The sequence below is a fragment of the Mastigoproctus giganteus genome, chromosome 9, assembly GCF_048544385.1.
Source record: "Mastigoproctus giganteus isolate SK-2022 chromosome 9, ASM4854438v1, whole genome shotgun sequence".
Lineage (NCBI taxonomy): Eukaryota > Metazoa > Arthropoda > Arachnida > Uropygi > Thelyphonidae > Mastigoproctus > Mastigoproctus giganteus.
In genome coordinates, this window is record NC_143583.1 from 156,361,791 (window position 1) to 156,383,325 (window position 21,535).

The window sequence follows — 21,535 nt, forward strand, 5'->3', positions numbered from 1 at the left end:
TAGGGCTCGCTTAGAGAAGGCTGCGACAGTGTTTCTTGCATGTAACTTCGTGCTTCCATCCTGTCAATACTTGTGTATTGTGGTACGGTATTCGCATATCTGTTACAATTCACCTTTTTCTAAGACTTCTAAAACAGGTCTTATAAACTCGGGAATTTATAGGTTAGTAATATTTCGTACGCATATTACAGAATTACTTCTACTAAGTTCCGTTTCGATTTTTATGGTGTTAAATACTTTTAACAAGTAATCCAAAATTTTTAACAAGGGGCTTGCTTAAAGCTTGCTCTTGTTTAATTTTTTGGGATCTAGGAGCCCTTTGTTTAAAATAGTCTGATAAAATTTAATAGACTGTTTTTACTGGAGACGACCCTGAGCTGAAATTCTTCTCGAGCGAGCTCCCTGCTAACAAATTTGTAACACACCTTTCTGTTCCGGGGACTCATATGTTCACATCAGTCCATCCCCGAATATGTCTAATTGTCAAGCTTTGCAGTCATACTGGAGTCCTCTGCAGGTCTATTGCATTAGACCCGAATCCGACCCTCAACCCCCGCCCCCAAATTAAATAAAATTAAAAACAAATATTGTCTTTTTTTTTTTACAAATCAGTGATAATAACGCAAAAATTAATCAGCAATATTCATATTTTTATTTTATAATTTCAAAAATAAATAAAACGGTTAAATATGAAAAAAAAAGAATAATGAAAATATTCATAACAATTAATTTTACGCATTTCTCCTATACAGAAAGAGGACAATCATTAATTTCTGGGTTCAGCTATATATTAGAAATACAGAAAAATCTTTCACTAGTTACACTGCTGTCAGAAATGGCAAGAATGAAACAAGCAACAGCTGCAAGATTTGGGGGGGGGGGAGGGGAAATATAGTGCATGTGGGTGAGAGAGAGAGAGAGAGAGAGAGAGAGAGAGAGAGAGAGAGAGAGAGAGTATATATATATATATATATATATATATATATATATATTATTTTTCCCTCTCCATCACTTCAACAAATGAAAATCTTATTCATTTCCAGAAATTAGTTTCTGAAATTTGTGGTATATTTTTTTTTATTTCGTCAGGTAGAGGTCAACGCTTTCATCGCTTGAATTTTCCACATCAGGTAAATTGTCTTCGTCCTTTTCTTTCTGTCTAACCTTTTAATTCTGGTCTTTCGTTGTCGTATGGCAATAAATTATTTATAAAAACTGGAACTGAAAACGGTCTGCGAACCACAAAAATTACCTAAGAATCGAACCGATGCAGGATGCTAATCCACACACTTTCTGAGAAGTTCTTCATATGGATATCGATTTGGCGGAGTCGTTAGTTAAGGAACAATACATGTCCATGGATATCGATTAGCTCCTCCCCAGGTTTGGCTGCCCTTTTTTGAATATACTGTATGTGTATGTTTGTCATGTCCCGCTATGTAAAGAAGAAATGGTGCTTGTGTTGGGCAGGACTTTGTATGTATGAACTTAACCACACACACACACATTAAATATATTGTTTACATTCTGGGTAATGTGTCGAGTGGCTGGAAATGTCAACGTTAGGTGTCTGAATACATGTGCGCTCTGGATATGTGTAAATAGAAAAAAAAAGTGTGCGCGCCGAGCACGCATAGCTAAAGTTAAATGAAACTTCTTTAGATGAACATTTATCACTTGACCGAGGATCCCATAATGACAGTATGAATGTCACAGGCGAGGAATGCCGACCGGGCTAGCCAGGTGGGTAAAGTGCCTGCCTGGCAACCCAAAGGTCGGGGGTTCAAATCCCGCCTCGGGCTTGGATCAAAGTACTGCAAAAACTTTGGGAGGTGCACTATGGCCACAGAAGCCGATGCGCCAACAACTACCAAAAAAAAAAAAGGCGAGGAATCTGCATGAATGGGAGACCGGGAGATATGAGACGTTCCGTTACCAAATCTAGTTTCGGCAAGTGATGATATTTAAAACCATTTGACTTCAACAGAGCCGGTCTCACTTTGTTCTTGAGAGAGCCACGACAACTGTTACAGGCCGATATTTGACTTACATCCTCATTTGGAAATGCTGTTTGAAGGAGAGCGTGGTCTCGAGCTGCTACAATCTTCACATCGTTCTTGAACAAAATCACACACGGAACAGACTAAACCGAAGTCATTATCCAGGATTGTAAGTTTAAACTGTGCGTGTATGCTCCAGTGTTTCTTAAAATCCTGTTGCTGCTCTGGCTGTGTATTACGCCCGCTACGTGTTGAACGATTTCATGGAGTACTTCTGGCAGTTGGTTTTGGCTTCGCTTACTACTGGGCTTCGAGGACTCGATCGTTTTCATTTACCGTATCAACTTTCATAACTCCTTCGTCCAAATTCACTTCTAACATTTCTGGGGAGATGTAGAGCTCTGAAGATGTGGCTGGACCTTCTCCGGCTTCTTTGTTCAACTCCATCCTTCTTCTCTCCTTCGTACTCAGTGGTTTCGGTGGTCGCATTGCACGGCATGTTGAATTAATTTTTTCTGTCGAAATTTTCTATTAAATACGGTGGAAAATGATGAAAGAAATAGCATGACGCAGTCAGTATGGTACTGATTGGGTCATGCGTCGCTCATGTCTGGTACGGAGTGGTACAATTGTGGGGGGATGAATGGTTCGTGTCTCATTTTCTTGGCGATTTTTGTCAATCACACGACGCATTACACGTGTATGTGCGCTATACGCTTTACAACGATCACCACATGTATTGTATAGCTACGAGCGTGGTTTGACATGCGGTATTCATGAATGTTTAACATCCATGAATACCGCATGTAAATATGAAAATTAATTTGCATACTTTCGATTTTGTTGATACTTGAGGAAAAAAAAAAAAAAAAAAAAACTCGTAAAGCGGGAACTGCCTGTATATAAATCAATTGTATATTTATATTGGAAGTGTAAATAAAATGTGTGTGTGTGTAAATAAATTAAAATTTTTTTCGAAAGAAATGAAAGAAAGTACCTACCGAAAGTGAAAAATCACTTTAGATAGGTACTAACCACGGCTGACCGTGAGCATCCCACTAGCCGTGCCGTTTCGGATATGCTCTGACCATTACAATTTGGCTTTTGACTGATTAACGGAGCTCAGTATCAGGTTTTTTATATATATATATATATACACACACACACATACCGTGTCCCGACCCGCGCCGTAGTTTCACCTGCAGTTGCTTTGATTTGAATAACGACTCGCTGGTCATAATGGTTTGGCTCATCGGTGTATTTTAATTGTACAGTACAGTAAGCCCTCCGTGGCAGCCTAGTCGGTACCGTACATCGTCGTCTGCCGCCCGTTTGGAGAGGCTTGGTCTCGATTCCCATCGATGACTAGAGGAATTTCTGGAGTCCTCTTCACTTGAGACTGTGGATAGCCGATCTCAGGCGTAGAGTGGAGGCAGGGGGCTAACTGGCCTGACGCCTAGGGGGCGATTGTCTCCTGGGCCAATAGCGTTTGTAGCGTGTTATCGATGGAGAAAAAAAAAATATATGGTTACAAAATAGTTGACGCGTTCGTATCAGCTACAGCAGGTGCGCCCCTGATGTAGGATTTCCCTGAAATATTCCCATGCCTAATTATATTCTTAATAGTCACTAACAATTCACCCACACAACCTGAAAACTGGCCGATGAACACACTTCTACAGGCATAAATACACTTACTGTTATGAGCACACCGCTTGGGGGTCGTTGATACCAGTTTTTTTTTTTTTTTTTTTATGATGCAGGATACTAATACAGTATAAGTTTCATTATAGAACTGCATTATTTTTCGTTTTTTTTTTTTTTTTTTCATTTAGTTTTGATTACGATATTGTCTCAAAATTTGGCAAGGATCAGGTCAGTTATTGAGTTCGAAATGTCAGGTCGATGCAAATTTGCAAAAAGCAGGCAGTCAAAATTCAGAAACAGGATTCGCGCAGTGAATCCCGTTTCTGAAAATACAGAACTCTGTAAAGGCCAGAAATGTGAGTGATGTGTGTGTGTTGTTTCTGGCCATTTTGTCATCAGGAAGACGATCTTGGAAAGCCTGCCCATGTCTACATTACGGGGAGACAGGCCACAAGTGCGCATGCATGTATCGTGACCAATCTGAACAGTCACGTACTGAATGTCCAAAGCTAGTTTGGAACCATTCAAAAGAACTCGGTGCCAGCAAGCTGGCACTAGCACGCATACACAATCATTTCCTTTCACTCAGGAAACGCGACAGCAAAAGACGGAGAAAAGAAAAAAATAACAGGGGGAGGGGAAGTGCAGTACGATACTGCTCGACCATGTTTTTATCCAGTGCTGCCCAAAGTAATCCACAAGGAGTAAAAGTCTTCAGTTAAACAACAGCAACAGCAAAGTTAACCAAAAACAAGGGCAGGAACAAGTTCTAAATGTAAATCTATTAATCCGGAGTTGTTTCAGAAATCACTATTTGATGACAGTATTATTGTACAGAGGAAGGAGTGAGTTGCGGAGAGTCTTAATAAATGATGAGCCAGAAAAACGCAACATCTGTTAAAACCTTGGCGTGTTCGTCAAACCAGCAAATTTTGTTCGAGGTCATCAGGACGACAGACGAGGTAACAGGTTCATTTATGATGCATTTTCAATTTTATTTTTTTGCATTAACATTGATGTTAAGTCTTCCTACGATTAAAAGCAGCACTGCAGAAGGTTTCAAGGGCCTGGAAATTATTGATAGATATGAGTAGTCTCCTGACATCCAGGAGACAAGTTTGGACCTGTTACCTTAAGAGCCGATCTTAGGTCCTCATAAAGAGAGCATTCAAAAAGGACGTGAGAAGAGTCTTCAGGTACCCCACATCCCCAAGAGACAGACAGAGAGAAACTTTTCCGAAATGGACTAATTCTGCTACCATATGCAAAAATCTGTAAGAGATCCTTTCTCTGGTCAGGATGGGACAGCACCGACAGCTCTGCTAGACTGAATAAATCACAGCGGTCGTAGCCACTGTGTAATAATCACAAAGACTATAACCGTAGCAGTCAGTAACCGAGAACTACTTCGAACGTTGGTGATTAATTAATCGTAAAAACTCTTCTGATCTAATAGTCGTGCCGATTATAAAAAGAACGTTTATTTTTAAATATTTTCAATCAAGTGCGTATTTGAACCTCCAGGTAATTTTTTTTTTTTTTTTTTTTTAGACCACGAGCTTTCGGCCTAAACAAAGTTTCATAAGCATAACTTATCAGGTACACAAAGTGATATTATTATATAGCGCAACGAAAAGGTATTAATCCTTCACCATTAAAAACAACTGACGTTTACTTACGCTCTTTCTGCCCAACTGTGAACAGTTTATTCATATTCAAGTATGCGAAATTTTCTTGGTTAAAAAAAAAAAAACAAACAAACTAAGCCACGTCGTGAGAAAATAAAATCATCTGTTATTTTCGCATTCCACACAGTTCCACATTCCACACGATTTCCAATCTACGAGTGGGGTATACAAAAACGCTTCGCGAATTCAGTATTCCTCAAAGAGATGACTAAGTTCCCGGTAAGGAAATGAGCGTGAAATGTCGGAAGTTTTCGGAGCAGCCGGTGATACATCTACATCTGATCGTGTCACATGGCACAGATTATACTAAATGCTCTCGTGCTTTTAATTGTCCCTGTGTACACATTTAACTCTCCCATAAGAAGCTGTTTTATAAAATTTATTAAAAGCAGGACAGGACGAGGGCTTTTTCGTCCTGTATTTTGTTTTCGTGATCAGCAGAATTTAATAAACTATTTAGTAAACGTTAATTTAAAAAGTCCTGTTTTTCTGATATTACTGCTGAGAAATTGATGCACAAATCATAATCATTATCCAGTATATACTGGATTCCATTATATACTCGCGTTGTACTGATGAGGTACGGCCTAGTTTTCAAAAACGTGAAGCGCAAAAAAAAAAACTTATCAGCCACGATAAGTTTAATTAATTGTTTAATATTTTCTCAGAAATACACGGTGTAAGAATATTTAATCGGTAGACAATACGCACCAAAATACACAACACTCTCACACGTTTTTTTTATATTTCCAGCTTATCACAATTAACTGAATTACAATTATATTCAGTAATTACGATTGTATTTAGTAGTTAAAATTGCCGACCGGGCTAGCCGGGTGGGTAAAGTGCCTGCCTGGCAATCCAAAGGTCGCGGGTTCGATTCCCGCCTCGGGCTTGGATTAAAGTACTGCAAAAACCTTGGGAGGTGCATTATGGCCACAGAAGCCTATGCGCCAACAACTACCAAAAAAAAAAAAAAAAGTTAAAATTTACAAAACCCGTTAATAAAAATTTCTATAAAGTTTTAAATCGTACATAACATTTTTTTAATGTGGTTCATTATAACTTGGCATTTTATTGTCCAAAATCAATACAAGAGCAGAGAACGATCTTTCCATATCAACAGAAGTGACAGGATTAAACTTAAAAATGCGAGCTTTCAAAGCTTCTGCTTGAAATAGAATTTCCTGGTCATTTCTGTTAACAGTCATCTAATCATATTTTCCTTAAAATATGATATCCGAATTTTATTTTTATTTATGAAATTTAGTTTTCCTCTTATGTCTGCAGGAATGGTTGAAATTTCTAACTGAACTTCCTCTGCCGACCTGGCTGGGTAAAGTGCCTTCCTGGCAACCCAAAGGTTGCGGGTTCGAATCCCGCCTCGGGCTTGGATCAAAGTACTGCAAAAACCTTGGGAGGTGCATTATGGCCACAGAAGCCGATGCGCCAACAACTACAAAAAAAAAAAAAAAAAAAACTTCCTCTACCATCACACTGCTCAAAGAAAGTCCCCATGCTTCAAGTTCGATTATAGAATTGGATTACCAAGCAAAATGAATATCAATGAAACAGTAGTTCTGTAACGAAATAATCAGCGCTAATAGCAGTTTCATCAAAGTTTTGTCATAAAACCGTACTGCACTTAATCCTCTTCTTCAGGAACCTTGTCAAAATAAAATTTGGCGAAAGAGGAAGGCCAAGTTGGCACATCTCTATAAATATGCTATGCGTGTCTTTTACGAAGTTTTTTTTTAACTTCGCAAAAATTTTTTCATATTGTTTCTGCAAGATTTATGTAAGCTGTGGGCTAAGCAAATAATGTAGATCATGTTTGGATTAAAAAAAAAAAAAAAAAAACACCCGTAATGCAGGAACTGCTTTTACAAATATATGCAGTGTCACCGACAGAAATGCACTCTGGTCATGGTTCGATTCTCGGTACGACCATAATACAGTACATGCAACCAATCAATCACTAATCTTGCAGTTGTGAGGTCATTTACGAGAACCTTACAAGCAAGCAGACTTGGAAGACACGTTCTGTTTCTAATTTTCCATATACCAATAGACAATATAATCACTATATGCATCTGCCGTTTCATTGGTCGAAATCAAAGGCATTTTTCTCCAATTCCTTGACGAAGGTGGATTCGTTTGGAATGTTTTGAATTATATATATATATATATATATATATATATATATATATATGAAATTATGTAGAAGAATATGAGGAATAGATATAGAGTATCAGAACAGATTAATGCTATCAAAATAATAATGATTGAAAAAATAATGATTGTCTGTATATAACCTTATTTTTTAAATTTAATACCCATTGGATAAATTGCATACAACTGGAGCAATTAAATAATAATTTAGAATATAAGTATTAGTGGTGAAAACTATACCCAATGCGGCCAAAGGGCCAAGTATTTAGGTAACCTAAGTTAGACTTCTTTGATGTACCCTATAAATAAACACATATATTATAGTAAAATTAAAATGTAGCTAATTATTGATATTTGGATACATTGAATGGAACGTTAACTCCGCTCAATATATCCCATCAATAAATTAGCCGAGGCCATCTGTTTCTGTTTGTCATTTGCCAGTTTTTCTAGGTTCAAATATACTGAGAATTTACTGCTAATATTGTATCAATTTAGTTTGATTTCTTTAATATACCTTACATTTAGCAGGAAACTGGCAGAATAACCGCTATCCCGACAGATAGCAGTGAAAATTATTAATAAAAACTAAGGGAAGTGAATCAAGGATAAGTGAGTACCAACTATTATTAATTAGTGCAATTTATTTATGTAATGAAAAAGAAAGGCTTATGCCTCAGTCACCCTCGAATTACTCTAATAGATTTTAAGGTATAAAAATTTAGAGTAAACAAGAAGAAAGCAAAAGCATGGAAGCAGCATATTATATAGATACTTGGGATTTACCGGTAGCGTAACTGCCCGACCTTGGGATTTACCGGGAGCGTAAATCCCAAGGTCGGGCAGTTACGCTCCCGGTAAATCCCAAGTGAAACTTGCGTCCGTGGATTGACAAAAATCGCAACGAAAATGCGAAATGAAATACGTAGCAGCAACGCATGACGCAATTAGTACACCTACAGCGCGCCCACGGTGTAACGCGCACGCTAATCGCGTTTACGTTTTAAATCGCTATATCGCAACTTCTAGCAGTTCGATTTTAAAAACAAAATATTTCTTTCGTCATTGGCTACCGTATTTCATAAAAAAACTTCGACGAAAAAAAAATTATAATTCAACATGCCAAAGACTAATAGTGAGCGTTGTGAGGCGTATAGAGCACGTATACGTGCAATGTGACCACCGAAATCACCTCCATTGAGTACAAAGGAGAGATCTGTAAAAACTTTGTAAAACAATTGTAAAATATTAAACCACTGTAACATTGAAATAATAAACATTTCAAAAGGTTCTACAAGAAGTTTCACTTCTGCTATGCGTGCTCGGCGCGCACAATTTTTTTTCAGCCATCGAAGATGCGTAGCCCCAGTTTCATACTCATCAAACTAAGCTTGGACACATCTGGCTGTGTGTATCGGAGCGTTATCATATTGAAACATGGCATCATTTGTGGGAAACAGATTGCACCCACAGATGTATTGCCAAAAAAAAAAAAAAGTACTGGAACGCTTCTTCTCCAGAAGAACATATGATAACGCCACATTGACTGTACAGTAACTGAATCAGACTTCGACTCAAGGTTCATAGAAAAACCAGTTCTAGCGTTCAGCTCATGGCGAAACAAAATGCAGCGTTAGCACGCATCACAAGTATATCTCATTCGTTGGATCTCTATCTACCACATTGTACTTTAGTAAGTAACGTTCAAGTTTCATTGCGAAATTTATATTTTTGTTTTTAAATAAATTTTTAAAGAAATCTGTTAATTTTAAAGATTACTATTAATATATATTTTTAGTAGCAATGGGTAAAATAGATATTTCTCCCCCCCCCCTTTTGATTATGTCATTGTTTCATAATATTAGGTGTATAAATTTAATGATTTTCTATTATTACATTTAGAAAAACGTACCGGAATTTCGTTCCGGTCCGAATACACCACTGCTTGCACCTGGGATGAAGCTGGTCATTCAGTTATATCAAGGTAATCAATGGCAATAATTTTCCTGTTCAGGGTGATGGCGGAACTGAAGAATACCAAGATATTGCTGTCCAAACCATTGTTGATCCTCCTCCTCCTCCTCTTTGACAGTTATTCCACGATATGCTTCAACATTCGCCAAACGTAAATTCTCTGAAGTGTGAATGATGATTCATCCGAATATATGACCTTTTTTAATCATCAAGTGCCCGGCTTTTATGCTTCTTAACCATTATATCCTCTTTCTAGCATTATCATCAGTAACGAGTGGCTTGAAAATAGTGGCTCTGCCATAAATTTCAGCTTTACGATGTTCTCGCCGAACTGTTTTGCTAGAAACTGGATTGCTGATACTCGCATTACGTTTTGCAGTTATTTTTTGAAGGAGTGGTTTTACGTTTTCGGGGATACAAACCTTTTCACTGTCCGGCACCTCTTAACCAGCTTCGATTTTTTTTAATCACAAATCGTCCTATCGGATTTTGTTTTTCCATACTTCGTGAATGCCGACTTTACTTTTGATTTTATTTGGTTTGAGTTTTGTTGGCGCATAAGCAACTAAGAACTAAGGCTCTAAATGCGCCACATTACTTTTGATAGAGTTGCTCTGAATACGTTAAACAAATCAACAGTTTTAGTCACTTGTGTCCCTGCTAAACGCACACCAATATTTTGACCTCTTTGGAAATCAGACAGGTTGACTGGATTGGTCCTTTTCTTCATGTAACTTTTCACATCATCTCTAAATAAACATCAGTTTTCATTGCCTTTTCTTCACTGTACTACACGCAGGAAACAAGAAAAACCATCACTGCACTTTCATAAATACATCATATCACCATTACAAAAAGTACTACTTTCGTACCAGTTTCCATTATTTTATCCCCCCCCCACCGATACTTTGAAAACTCGCCGTTCTTTTCTCTTGAGCTAAACGACTTGGTTAAAAGGAGCTGACCTGGAATTAATTATTTTTATTTAATTTTATTTTTTACTTTTTCTTTTGTTTTTGCCCACAGTGTTGGATGCTGTTTTCGAATGTTGGGCGAACTGGCAATTTTCTTTCCTGCATGGAACGTTGCTTTCCCAAAAGACAGTTGTAGAACATCAATGACGGAAAAGATTTTCCGTCGTTGACTTTCTACAAAGGCAGATTATGAGAAATCATTGGCAAAGGATACAAAGAAAAATAGCGAAGACTTTACTTATGTAAACACTATAAGAAAGGGTTGTTTTTGTAGTAGGGTTTTAGGAACATTAGCGACTAAAGCTCACCGGGGTTTCCCCGGTAACTTAGTTTATTATACTCCATCTGTAATGTCTGTAAATTGAGTGTTCTTTGGTCATTTTCTATTTCCTGGACGCAAAACCCTAGTTTCCGGGAGGAAAACCCATGCAACCCTCACCTGAAATCGACTAACTCAGCCAAGATGTTAAAAAGGCCCATGGAAATTCCTCACGTCATCGACGGAACTCGAACTCAGGCCGTTTTCTACCAAGTGTTTTTACCAGCTGTGCTACCCTTGAGACTAGAAGGAAGGGGATAAATCACATAAGTCATTTGATACTGATGGTTCAACTCTTGATGATCCTGGTCAGGTTGCCGACAAGCTGAATAAGTACTTTGCATTCGCATTCACATGTGAGGAATTTACGGGAGCAGACCTTAGAAGTTTATTTAACACTACACCAGAGAGTTAAAGGATTTTGTAATATCTAAGATGAAAGTGGAAGATAAATTATAGTAAGAGGCATGTGATGCAAGAAAGCAAGTGTATGAGTTCACGTAGCATCAGCCAAAAAAAAAAAAAAAAATAATAATAAAATTTCACGCAACCATTCCATCTAAAAGTTTGTCCAGTTCCTCCTTTAATTTATTTAAGCTATCAACTTCCAAAACGACAGATAGAAGTTTGTTCCAGCAATTAACCACCCGCTGGCTAAAGGCAAATTTCTGAACATCTATTCTACAAGTGTCTTTCCTCAATTTGAATTTATGCCCCCGCAGGTTCGTAAACTCAGCAAGCGGAAGAATCCCATCCGAATTCAATGTGCTCAACCCATTCAAGGCCTTATACACCTCGATCAAATCACCTCGCAGGTGCCTAGTCTCCAATCACTGCAATTTGCAGAACTTAAGTCTTTCTTGGTAAGAGAACCTCTTCGTTCCCCTCACCAATATTGTTGCCCTTCTCTGTACAAGCTCAAGCAACTCTACATTCTTCCTAAAATGAGACCTCCAGACCTGTATGAATAAACATTGCCTTATACAAAAGGATAATCACCTCATTTTCCCTGTTAGCAAAATTTCTGTATATCATTGACAATATCCCATGACCTGCCCTGGCAGCCTGTCTGCATTGCTCAGAAAACTTAATATCTGACTGCACAATCACTCCCAGGTCTTTTGCATTTTCTACCACCCTAAGTATAGTACCACACAGTTGGTAGGTTCCTCTGAGCTTACTTCTACCCATATGCAGTACTTTACATTTGTCAACGTTAAACTTTAGTTGCCACTTCTCAGCACAGCTGCCCAAAATTATTTTCTAGATCCAGTTGCAGTAGCACACTGCCATTACCAATCCCGCCAACCTTTGTATCATTTGCAAACTTCGACAATAAGCCTGTTATACCTTCATCAATATCATTGTTAAATATACAAAACAACAGTGGGCCCAACACTGAACCCTGTGGGACTCCACTAATAACATTAGTTCATGAAGAGCAGCATCCATAGATTACCAGTCTTCACCCATTCAACCACTGTAGAAACTTAGCCTTAATACCATACTGCTCCAACTGGTACAGTAATCTTTCATGCGCAAAAGTGTCAAAAGCTTTCCTGAAATCCAAGTATATGGTATCAAAATTATTTTTTTGCATCTAGTTCCTTTGTAACCACATAGTATCCAATCGAATTTGTCAGACAAGACTTTCCCTTAACAAACCCATGCTGTGTCTGAATTATTGCTGTAGTCTTGTCTAGATGATCCTGCAATGCATCTTTAACCAGTGACTCCATTATTTTACCCGGAACAGAAGTTAAACTAACCGGTCTGTAATTACTCGTGTCACCCTTAGATTCCCCTTTGTGAATCGGGGATACATTTGCACATCTCCAGTCCGTGGGAACTTCCCCTGAATCCAAGAATTCTCTCATATGGCTAAGGGTTTGCTTAGTTCCTTTGCCGCCTCTTTTAATATAACTGGATAGATCCCATCAACCCCAGGTGCCTTTATGTTTAACTTCAACAATTTCTCTTCCAATTTGCCCTCAGTTATTCATTAAGCAACCTGTTACAGTTTGATAAACTTCTGTCATTTTCCTCCCTTAATTCCTCATGTGTGAATGTAGATACAAAATACTCATTCAGTTTGTCAGCTATCTGAGCAGAATCATCAACAGTCAGCTTCTGAAGTTAAATGTAAGAAAGGCACCTGGGGTAGTGGAACCTATTTAGTTATATTAAGGGAGGTAACACATGAGTTAGAAGACCCTTAGCCATAATTATGAAAGCATCCTTTGATTCAGGGCAAGTCCCTGTGGACTGGAGATGTGCGATTTTATAACCAATTCACAAAGGGGGAATCAAAGAATGACATGAGTAATTACAGACCTCTTAGCTTAACTTCTGTTCCAAGGAATATAATGGGGTAACTGGTTAAAAAAGTAATGCAGGACCATCTCGACAGGAGTGCAGTTATACTTCGGTCACAGCATGGGTTTGTCAAGGGTAGATCTTGTATAACTAATTTGATGGGATACAATGATGCAGTCACAAAATAACTGGATGCAAAAAATAATTTGATGTATACTTGGATTTCTGCACAAATTGTAACTGTGTGGCATTACGGGAAAATTATTATTATTATTATTATTATTAATATCAATTTTATTTCCGAAGAAATGTCCCTTTACAGCTGTGCAGCTAGAGGACATGAGTTACATATAGAGATAAGACATAAAATACAGACAAATGCATTGAATACAGATCCAGATACAATATACGGCCTTAAACAGCCACTGGTGAAGATACAAAACCATACAGTTACAACAAATACAAAAACATAAAGTTACAACAAATAAAAGTGCATACGGATACATCGGAGCGTGGATGGTGAGACATCACAGAGAGTGATGTCGCACCATCCACGCTAGAGCTTGACTAAGGCATACATGTCTGCAAGAATGGAAGATCTGTAGGTTCTGTCCTTGCAAAGTTTCTCAGCGTCTATGGCTAATCTATTAAATATTTGGAAGGAGTTCTGTGGAAACATGTTGTCCAGGGAGGACATGCAACGCAGCTTCGATCTGTATGGGGAGGTGTTGGACTGGCATCTTCTCCTGTCGGACGGTCTGGCGATGATATCCCATATATTGGGTGAGTTCAGTTTTCCGGATAGAAGCTGAAAGAGGGTAAGAAGGTTCCTAGAGATGAAGAGATACCTCCATGGAAGCGTATTAAGATTGGTGACAAGAACAGATTTTGATATTGTAGGTGTTAGCCCGGCAACCCTATTTAGCCATTTCAAGATCCATAATTCCAGGGAGAGGAACCTGGCTTGGTATGATGAGGGTGCTGAGGACCATATAGTCGAGGCATATAATGGAATTGGGAAAATGCAACGAAGAATGTATTTGATGATAAGGTCCGGGTTATGGAAGTTGGAGATCTCTTGTTTTACTGCCCATAAAGCCGAATATGTTTTCGTTCGAGTGGCATTAAAGTGAGGCAAGAAGGTGAGGTCTTTGTCCCAGATGATACCCAAATCTTTATGTTGGGTGACTTTTTTAACTGGAGAGTTCGCTATGATGATGTTCACATTGTTGGTATTTTTCTTCTTGGTGATAGAGAGTTGTGCAGTTTTCTCTTTATTAATGGAGAGCCCAATCGCATGAAGGTAGTTTTCCAATTCATGTAGCTGCCGGTTGGAGCTCACAGTAATAGACTGGTGGCATTTTGTGATGATGAAGAACTTAATATCATCTGCGTAGGTGGTAAAATTAGTACGGTTTGTGATAGGAAGGGTTCTAAAGATGCGGCGAAGAGGGCGGCAGAGAGAACCCCCCCCTTGGGGGAGCCCTCTGGAGCAGAGAATGTGGTGATTATGGCTTTGATTTCTGATCCATAGGGTCCTGGACTGAAGGAGTTTCCTAAGGAGAACTAAGATGTTGCCAGAGATTTTGAAGTAGTTGCACAGTATGGTACATAATGCATGGGTGGACAGATTGTCAATTACTGCTATGGATAAACGGATGGTTGAGTAAGACAAGACAGTTGTTTGTAATGGGCACTGCTCATCGTGGACTAATGTTATCATTGTAGACTCCAGGGTTCGGGAACTCAAATTGTCTTCTGTTTTTATTAATGATATTGCTGAAGGTATATCAGGCTTAAATGTATAATTTTTCCTATGATACTAAGGGTGGCAGGGTGGTTAATGACAGTAATGACGGTGTGCTACTGCAAAAAAATCTAGAAAAATTAGGCGTTGAGCTGAGAAATAGCAATTGAAGATTAACAAATGCAAAGTACCGCATATAGGTAGCAGTAATCCCAGATTAACGTACCAACTAGGTGGTACTACACTCAGGGTAGTGTAAAATGAAAAAGAGATGGGCATAATTGTGTAGTCAGATATGAAGTTCTCTGAGCAGTGCAGACAGGTTGCCAGACAGCACATGGTGTTTTGTCTATGATATACAGTAATTTTGCTAGTAGGGATGAGGTGATTATTTCCTTGTCTAAGGCAATGGCCAGGCCACATTTGAGTACTGCATACAGGTCTGGAGGCCTCATTTTAGGAAGGATGTAGAGTTGCTGGAGTGGGTATAGAGAAGAGAAATCAGATTGGTGAGAGGAACAAAGGAGCACCCTTACGAAAAAGGCTTCAGTACTGCAAATTGCAGTGTCTGGAGACTAGACACCTGCGCGATAATCTGATTGAGGTATTTAAGGAATGGATTGAGAAAGCTCAATTCTTATGGGATTCTTCCTCTTGCTCAGACTATGCACATGAGGGCATAAATTCCAATTCAGGAAGTACGGTTGCACAATAGATGTGCCGAAATTTGTCTTTAGCCAACGGGTGGTTGATTGGTGGAATAAACTTCCGTCCGATGTTGTAGAAGTGGACAGCCTGGATAAATTCAAGGAATAACTAGACAAAATGTTGGAGAATTCTCTATTTCCATTTCACACATTCGTTCGGATAGGTGAAATGGGAAGGTACTAATAATATGAGTTTAGCAGTAGATTTGATTTTTTATTGAAAGCAGAACAATTATGTGATACTCATACAAAGAACGTGATTTTATCCAGAGTCATCGATGCCACGACAACTAAAACAAAAACGTCATTGACATGTTTATCCCTGCTGACTGAAACGTTTTATAACTGCCGTTTTATTTTAATACAGCGTTTTCAATGATTGACTCGTTTCAAAGATGAATGTCTGAAAAAGTTAAAAAAAAATTAATGAAACATGCAGTTTTGCTAGTAACATTAGTGTTATATGCATTAATGATTAAAATGGATAGTCGAATTATATGTACTGTATTTGCATTTAATTAATTGGATGCCTAGTTTCTATCGCAAATAACAAAACGAGAACTTTGACCGTAAAAGACTGTCCCGAGTTAAACTGAAAATATATTTAATGGACATTTGCGTTAATGAAGCGGACCGCTTCCGAAGCTCTGCCAAGAAATACGCAGATTCTTGCAGTTTACGAGTATTTGTAAACTGCTCTTTATTTTGCGGTTCCTCCGCGTTCAAGAATATAAGCATTTTATTCATTTAAAAGCGTGCCGACTTAGGAGAAAAAGAATGTGGATAGTACTAACAAGGACTCCGTCACTTGATTGGTCAATTGATGTTGCGGGATACTTAGAACCTCTCCCAATGTGAATAATGGTGAGTGGTTAGGAGACATCCAGGGAGAACCCTGTGGCTGATCCCCCTAACCCAATTCATTAAATTTACGCTTTCGTCACGAAAGCGTAAATTCAAGGCAGAACTCCGTACTAGGTATTTCTCGAACCGTTTTTAGTATACGGAGCACCAACAGAAGTATATTATAAATAAAAAATTAATGCATAGGCCTATATAGTTATCGAGATTGACGTGCTGGAGGTTGGACGCCTAGTTAGATTCAATTTGTTCACACAACGTGTAAGGTGTGCAATGGTGCTGAGTATGTTTTCATGGCATACCCTGCCTCCTAATCTCACTGGATTGTACCGTTAATGCCACACCATATCTGAACATGGTTGTGGATCAGGTATACTCGGCAATGTTACATGTTTATACCTATTATCAGGGGAAAGTGGAGGGTGGCTTTTAAGATAATGCAGTCACCCGCCGTGCCAAATGTATGAAAGAGTGGCTTGAGGAACACGAGAAAGATGAAAGTTCTGTCATGGGCAGCGCAGTCACTAATGTCAATCCCATTGAGCATTAGTGATATGAACTGGAAGGGAGTGTTCATCAGCACAAACCGTTGACCTTTTCTCTCCAAGAAAAAAAGAACAGTTTTGTTCTATGAATGATACAATATCCCTAATGCCACTTTAACGCCTTGTTGACTCCATGCGACGTCGTGTCGAAGCAGTGACTCAGACCAGAGGCGATCCAACCAGTGTCACCTAAGTGGTGCTAGTCCAGCATGCTGTTTAGCTCATGGTCCTAATAGTGTCCAGCAGTGGCGTAGCAATGGCCTGTAGGCGTACACTTTTTCTTCTGCGTACTACATACATAAATAAGTAGTGTACTTATATAGGGTGATTCACTACCAGTGCGACAAACTTGCAGGAGGTGTAGTGGGCACAAAGACGAATCGGAATCACATAGCATTGCAGGGTCCGAAATGCCTTCGTCATGTGGGAGGTCGTGTGAACAAAGAAAAAGAACAGAAACAGCAATTCGTTTGTGTAACAGAAATCATTTTAATGACGTTTTACATTGGCAAAAAGCCATGCTACAGAAGGTGTTCGAAAGTTCAACCAGAAGCAGTCACACAGGCTTCACCGCGCCGCCGCATGGAATCCCTAACGTTCTGGATGATTCCTGGCGTGTCTCGAATCTCCCCGGAAGCTACAGAGATGCGAGCGACGAGGTCTTCAACTGAATCAACGGGGGTCTCGTACACCAATGTCTTCATTTGACCCCAGCAGAAGAAGTCCAGGCATGATAGGTCCGGCGATCTAGCAGGCCAATGAACCGGACCACCACGACCTATCCAAATGTAACTTTCAGGTGTTGGCAGACGTCACTGGTGTAATGTGGGGGAGCTCCATCATGCTGGAACCACATTGAGCGGCGCAACGACTGAGGAACATGTGCTTCTTCAATAAGTCCGGGCAGGACTTGCTGTAGAAAGATCAAGTATGCCCTACCGTCCAGACGAGGGGGGCAGAAGGTACGGTCCAATAAGGTGGTCTCCAACAATGCCGGCCCAAACATTGACAGAGAAACGGCGTTGAGTTGCACGTGTTCCATGGGGGTTCTCAATTTGTTATACCAAATTTGTTATATCAATTTGGTATAACAAATTGGGGTCCCAATTTGTTATACCAAATTATTAAAAGTTATTTAATGGATACACAGATTATTATAAGATCTCAACATTTAACTTTTAATAGAATTATTGATCGCGGTTGTCCACAAGGATCTGTGTTGGGTCCTATTTTATGGAATCTGGTCTTAAACCAGTGGTTAAGTAGAACAGTCCCTAATTGTCATAAGGTGGCTTATGCTGATGATTTGGTTTTGTGCGTGACAGGAAGATCTAGAGCAGTATTAGAAAGTTGAATGGAGGTTATTGTTCAGGATTTGACTGATTGGGCTACATTAAATAAACTAAAAATTTCATCTTCTAAAACTGTCATGATGTTATTAAAAGGAAAATTAGACTACAGACCACCTCGATTATTAGTAAACAAATTCCTCTTGTTTCCCAGGTAAAATATTTAGGGGTTATCTTGGATGATAAGTTATTATTTTCCCAACATTTGAATTATTTAAGTAGGAAAATAAAAAATTACGCTGCTTCTATAGTTAGGGTTACCAGAAAAGATTGGGGATTAGGTAAACGCATTTTGTATCTATATTATAAAGCTATTTTTTATTCCGATTGTGTCGTATGCTGCATCAATTTGGTATGTTCGTACTGTCAATGTAAAATTTAAACAAAAACTATTATCAATACAAAGAATAATGTTGCTAACTATTTTGCGTGTTTGTAAGACGGTTTCGACTAATGCTCTACAGGTGATTGTGGGGGTATTGCCTTTGGATTTAACAGTCGTGTATAGAGCTTTTTGTTATTTTATAAGAAAAGGAATACAAATTACATTTCTGGGGATTACTAATGAAGTTTCTTCTGCAGTCAGCAAACAGAAGAAAGAAATTTTGGTGAAATTAATTAAATTATGGCAGGACCGTTGGGATTCCAGAAGTACTGGTAGAGTAACTTATTTATTTATACCTAGTGTGGAATTTAATTTTAATAACAAATTGCATCGCTGGTTTTATCCATGTATGGAATGCTCATATTTGATTACGGGCATGGTTCCTTAAAAAGTAAGTTGCATCAGTTTAGTGGAAGATCCTTACTGTGTTTGTGGAAGGTTGGAAACATGGGATCATATCTTATATGAATGCAATTTATATTAGACTTATTTAATTTGGTACCTAATTTTATTAGGGGTTCTGAATTAATTTGGCTGTCTAATGAAAGGAATTTTGTAGAATTTCAACGGTTTTGCAGGTTGACATTTAATAAAAGGAGGAGTATACATGTTGTTACTAATACTGACTAAAGACCTGTTTTTTTTTCTCCCCTCCTCTGGATGGATAGGCATTCTGTCTTGGAGGCAGGGAGAAATTTTTTTTTTTTTTTTTGGCTGGCCTTGTGGAATGACCATGAGGCGGGATTGTTGCACTCACTAGTAAGATGTATTCTCCTAGTTCGTGCATTTTTTTTTTTTTTTTTTTTTTGCTGGCTCTTGGGTGTGGGCACCCCAGGAGCGGGACTGCTGGCACCCACCAGTCTTGCACCCTTACTGGTGGGTGCGGGATTTAGGTGCAATATGCACAGCCAGAGTTAATAGATCCAGGCATAACTCCTCGTGCCAGGGATGGGCACCAGGTGGTAATTGCCCAATGGACTATCACCTGGTGGCAGAGTAGCCTGTTTCACTTATAACACATTACACACACTTACACTAACAGGCCATTATGAGAACATGATATTATATGATAAATTGGTGGAGATGGATGTATGTCCGGGTGCCACCCTTCGACAGTTAAATACATACATACATACATACAATAAGTCCGGGCAGGATTTGCTGTAGAAAGATCAAGTATGCCCTACCGTCCAGACGAGGGGGCAGAAGGTACGGTCCAATAAGGTGGTCTCCAACAATGCCGGCCCAAACATTGACAGAGAAACGGCGTTGAGTTGCACGTGTTCGTGTACCATGGGGGTTCTCCAAAGCCCACAAATGGGCGTTATGTTGATTGAAGGTTCCTTCTCTTGTGAAACTTTCCTCATCCGTGAACAATATGGATGCAGCAAATGCGCTGTCTGCCGCACTCTGTTGAAGAAACCAAGTAGCAAAAGTCCTCCGGAGTGGATAATCCGTAGGCTCCAATGATTGGACGCGTTGCAGATGGTATGAACTCGTTTGGTTTGTTGACAGTATCCTCCATACAGTGTATTGGGAAATACCCAATCGTTGGCCTATCGCTCAAGTACTCGTACTGCCTTCTTCAAGACGTAGGACATTCTCCTCATTGTCTGGCGTCCTCGTCGTTCGCTCTCGATTCATGGTACCTCTCGTGAAACAACCAGTCTCACGTAACCTTCTGTGCGCACGTGCAAAAATCGTATGATGAGGAGCACGCCTGTGCGGGAAACGTGCCTGGTACAAGCGCAGAGCGGCGCGCCCATTACAGTCCGCAGCTCCACACACGAGGTGCATGTCGGCCAGTTCAACGTTTGAATACTCGTCCATCCTACTGCCTCGGGAACCGGTTCGCAAATGCGGACTTCCAGCGGGATCGCTGTTCACGCGACCTCCCGTTTTACGTCCTCTACCGCATGACGAAGGCATTTCGGACCCTGCAATGCTATGTGATACCGATTCGTCTTTGGCCCCTTACACCTCCTGCAAGTTTGTCGCACTGGTAGTGAATCACCCTGTATGTACACAAATTTTTCCACCTACTTTTAATTTTATCAGGTAACTATAAGTTATCCTTGGGCCTCTGACTGCATAAACAAGTCCAGGGAAATTGGGTTTTTCGCTAGAATTTGAGTGAGACAACTGACAAAACACATGAAAACTGCAACATGTTTAATTCTAGGAAACTGACTTATGTACATACAAATTGTTCACTAAATTTTTAATACAGGCGACCTCCGCTGGGATGGACAGTTACAACAAGTCCTTACTATATCTCATTGCTAAGCTGATTTATATACAGTTCCTTTAAAAACATCCAATTTGTTTATCCTGCCACTTCCTAGGTTAATCAAATTAATCAGTTAGGATTACAGAATGCCTTTCTCCAGGACTATATTTTTGACTAGGAATAATAATACTAAACAGTACTTACAATAACTTTTCCCATTCTCCAAGTTGGGCCAGCTCCTTGATCTTCAGGCAACTTTGCTTTATGATTCTCCACATCTGATTTATTTGTTCTGTACCAAAATCTCCCCGACCGACTCACTCTAATACGGTCTACTTGTACTAAAACTGCCCACTCACTTTAAAACTATCTACTCACTTGAAACAACCCACTCTCTCTAAAACAACCAACAACTCAGTTTCCCGCCGAACAAATCCTTATATCTCTTTTCGTCCTAAATTCTCCCATCCCTTACTTTAGTGTAATCCCTAATTAGTTGCCCTGTTCTTGATCTTCTCCGTATTTTATTCTCCTGGTTCGGCCCGTTCCGGGGAAACTTAATCTGACCCTCTTCAGTAGATCGAAGTTCACCCTCCTAAGAATTTTGTCTCGCCCTTAAGC

At 39.3% G+C, this 21,535-nt stretch overlaps 1 protein-coding gene across 3 annotated transcripts in view; it reads right to left on the minus strand.

The window, feature by feature from the left end:
* The window catches only part of LOC150080832 (uncharacterized), a 92,269-nt gene that overhangs the window by 66,893 nt on the left and 3,841 nt on the right, over nt 1-21,535 (minus strand). For 2 of the 3 annotated variants that reach the window (XM_090382120.1, XM_090382117.1), the window contains exon 1: nt 5,327-5,547. The exons of the other annotated variant lie outside the window; for it this stretch is intronic. In XM_090382120.1, the coding sequence (XP_090238246.1) occupies nt 5,327-5,360 (34 nt within the window). In that variant the 5' untranslated portion in view covers nt 5,361-5,547. Of the gene's footprint in view, nt 1-5,326; nt 5,548-21,535 lie in introns of those variants that run through there. 3 annotated transcript variants of the gene reach the window in all.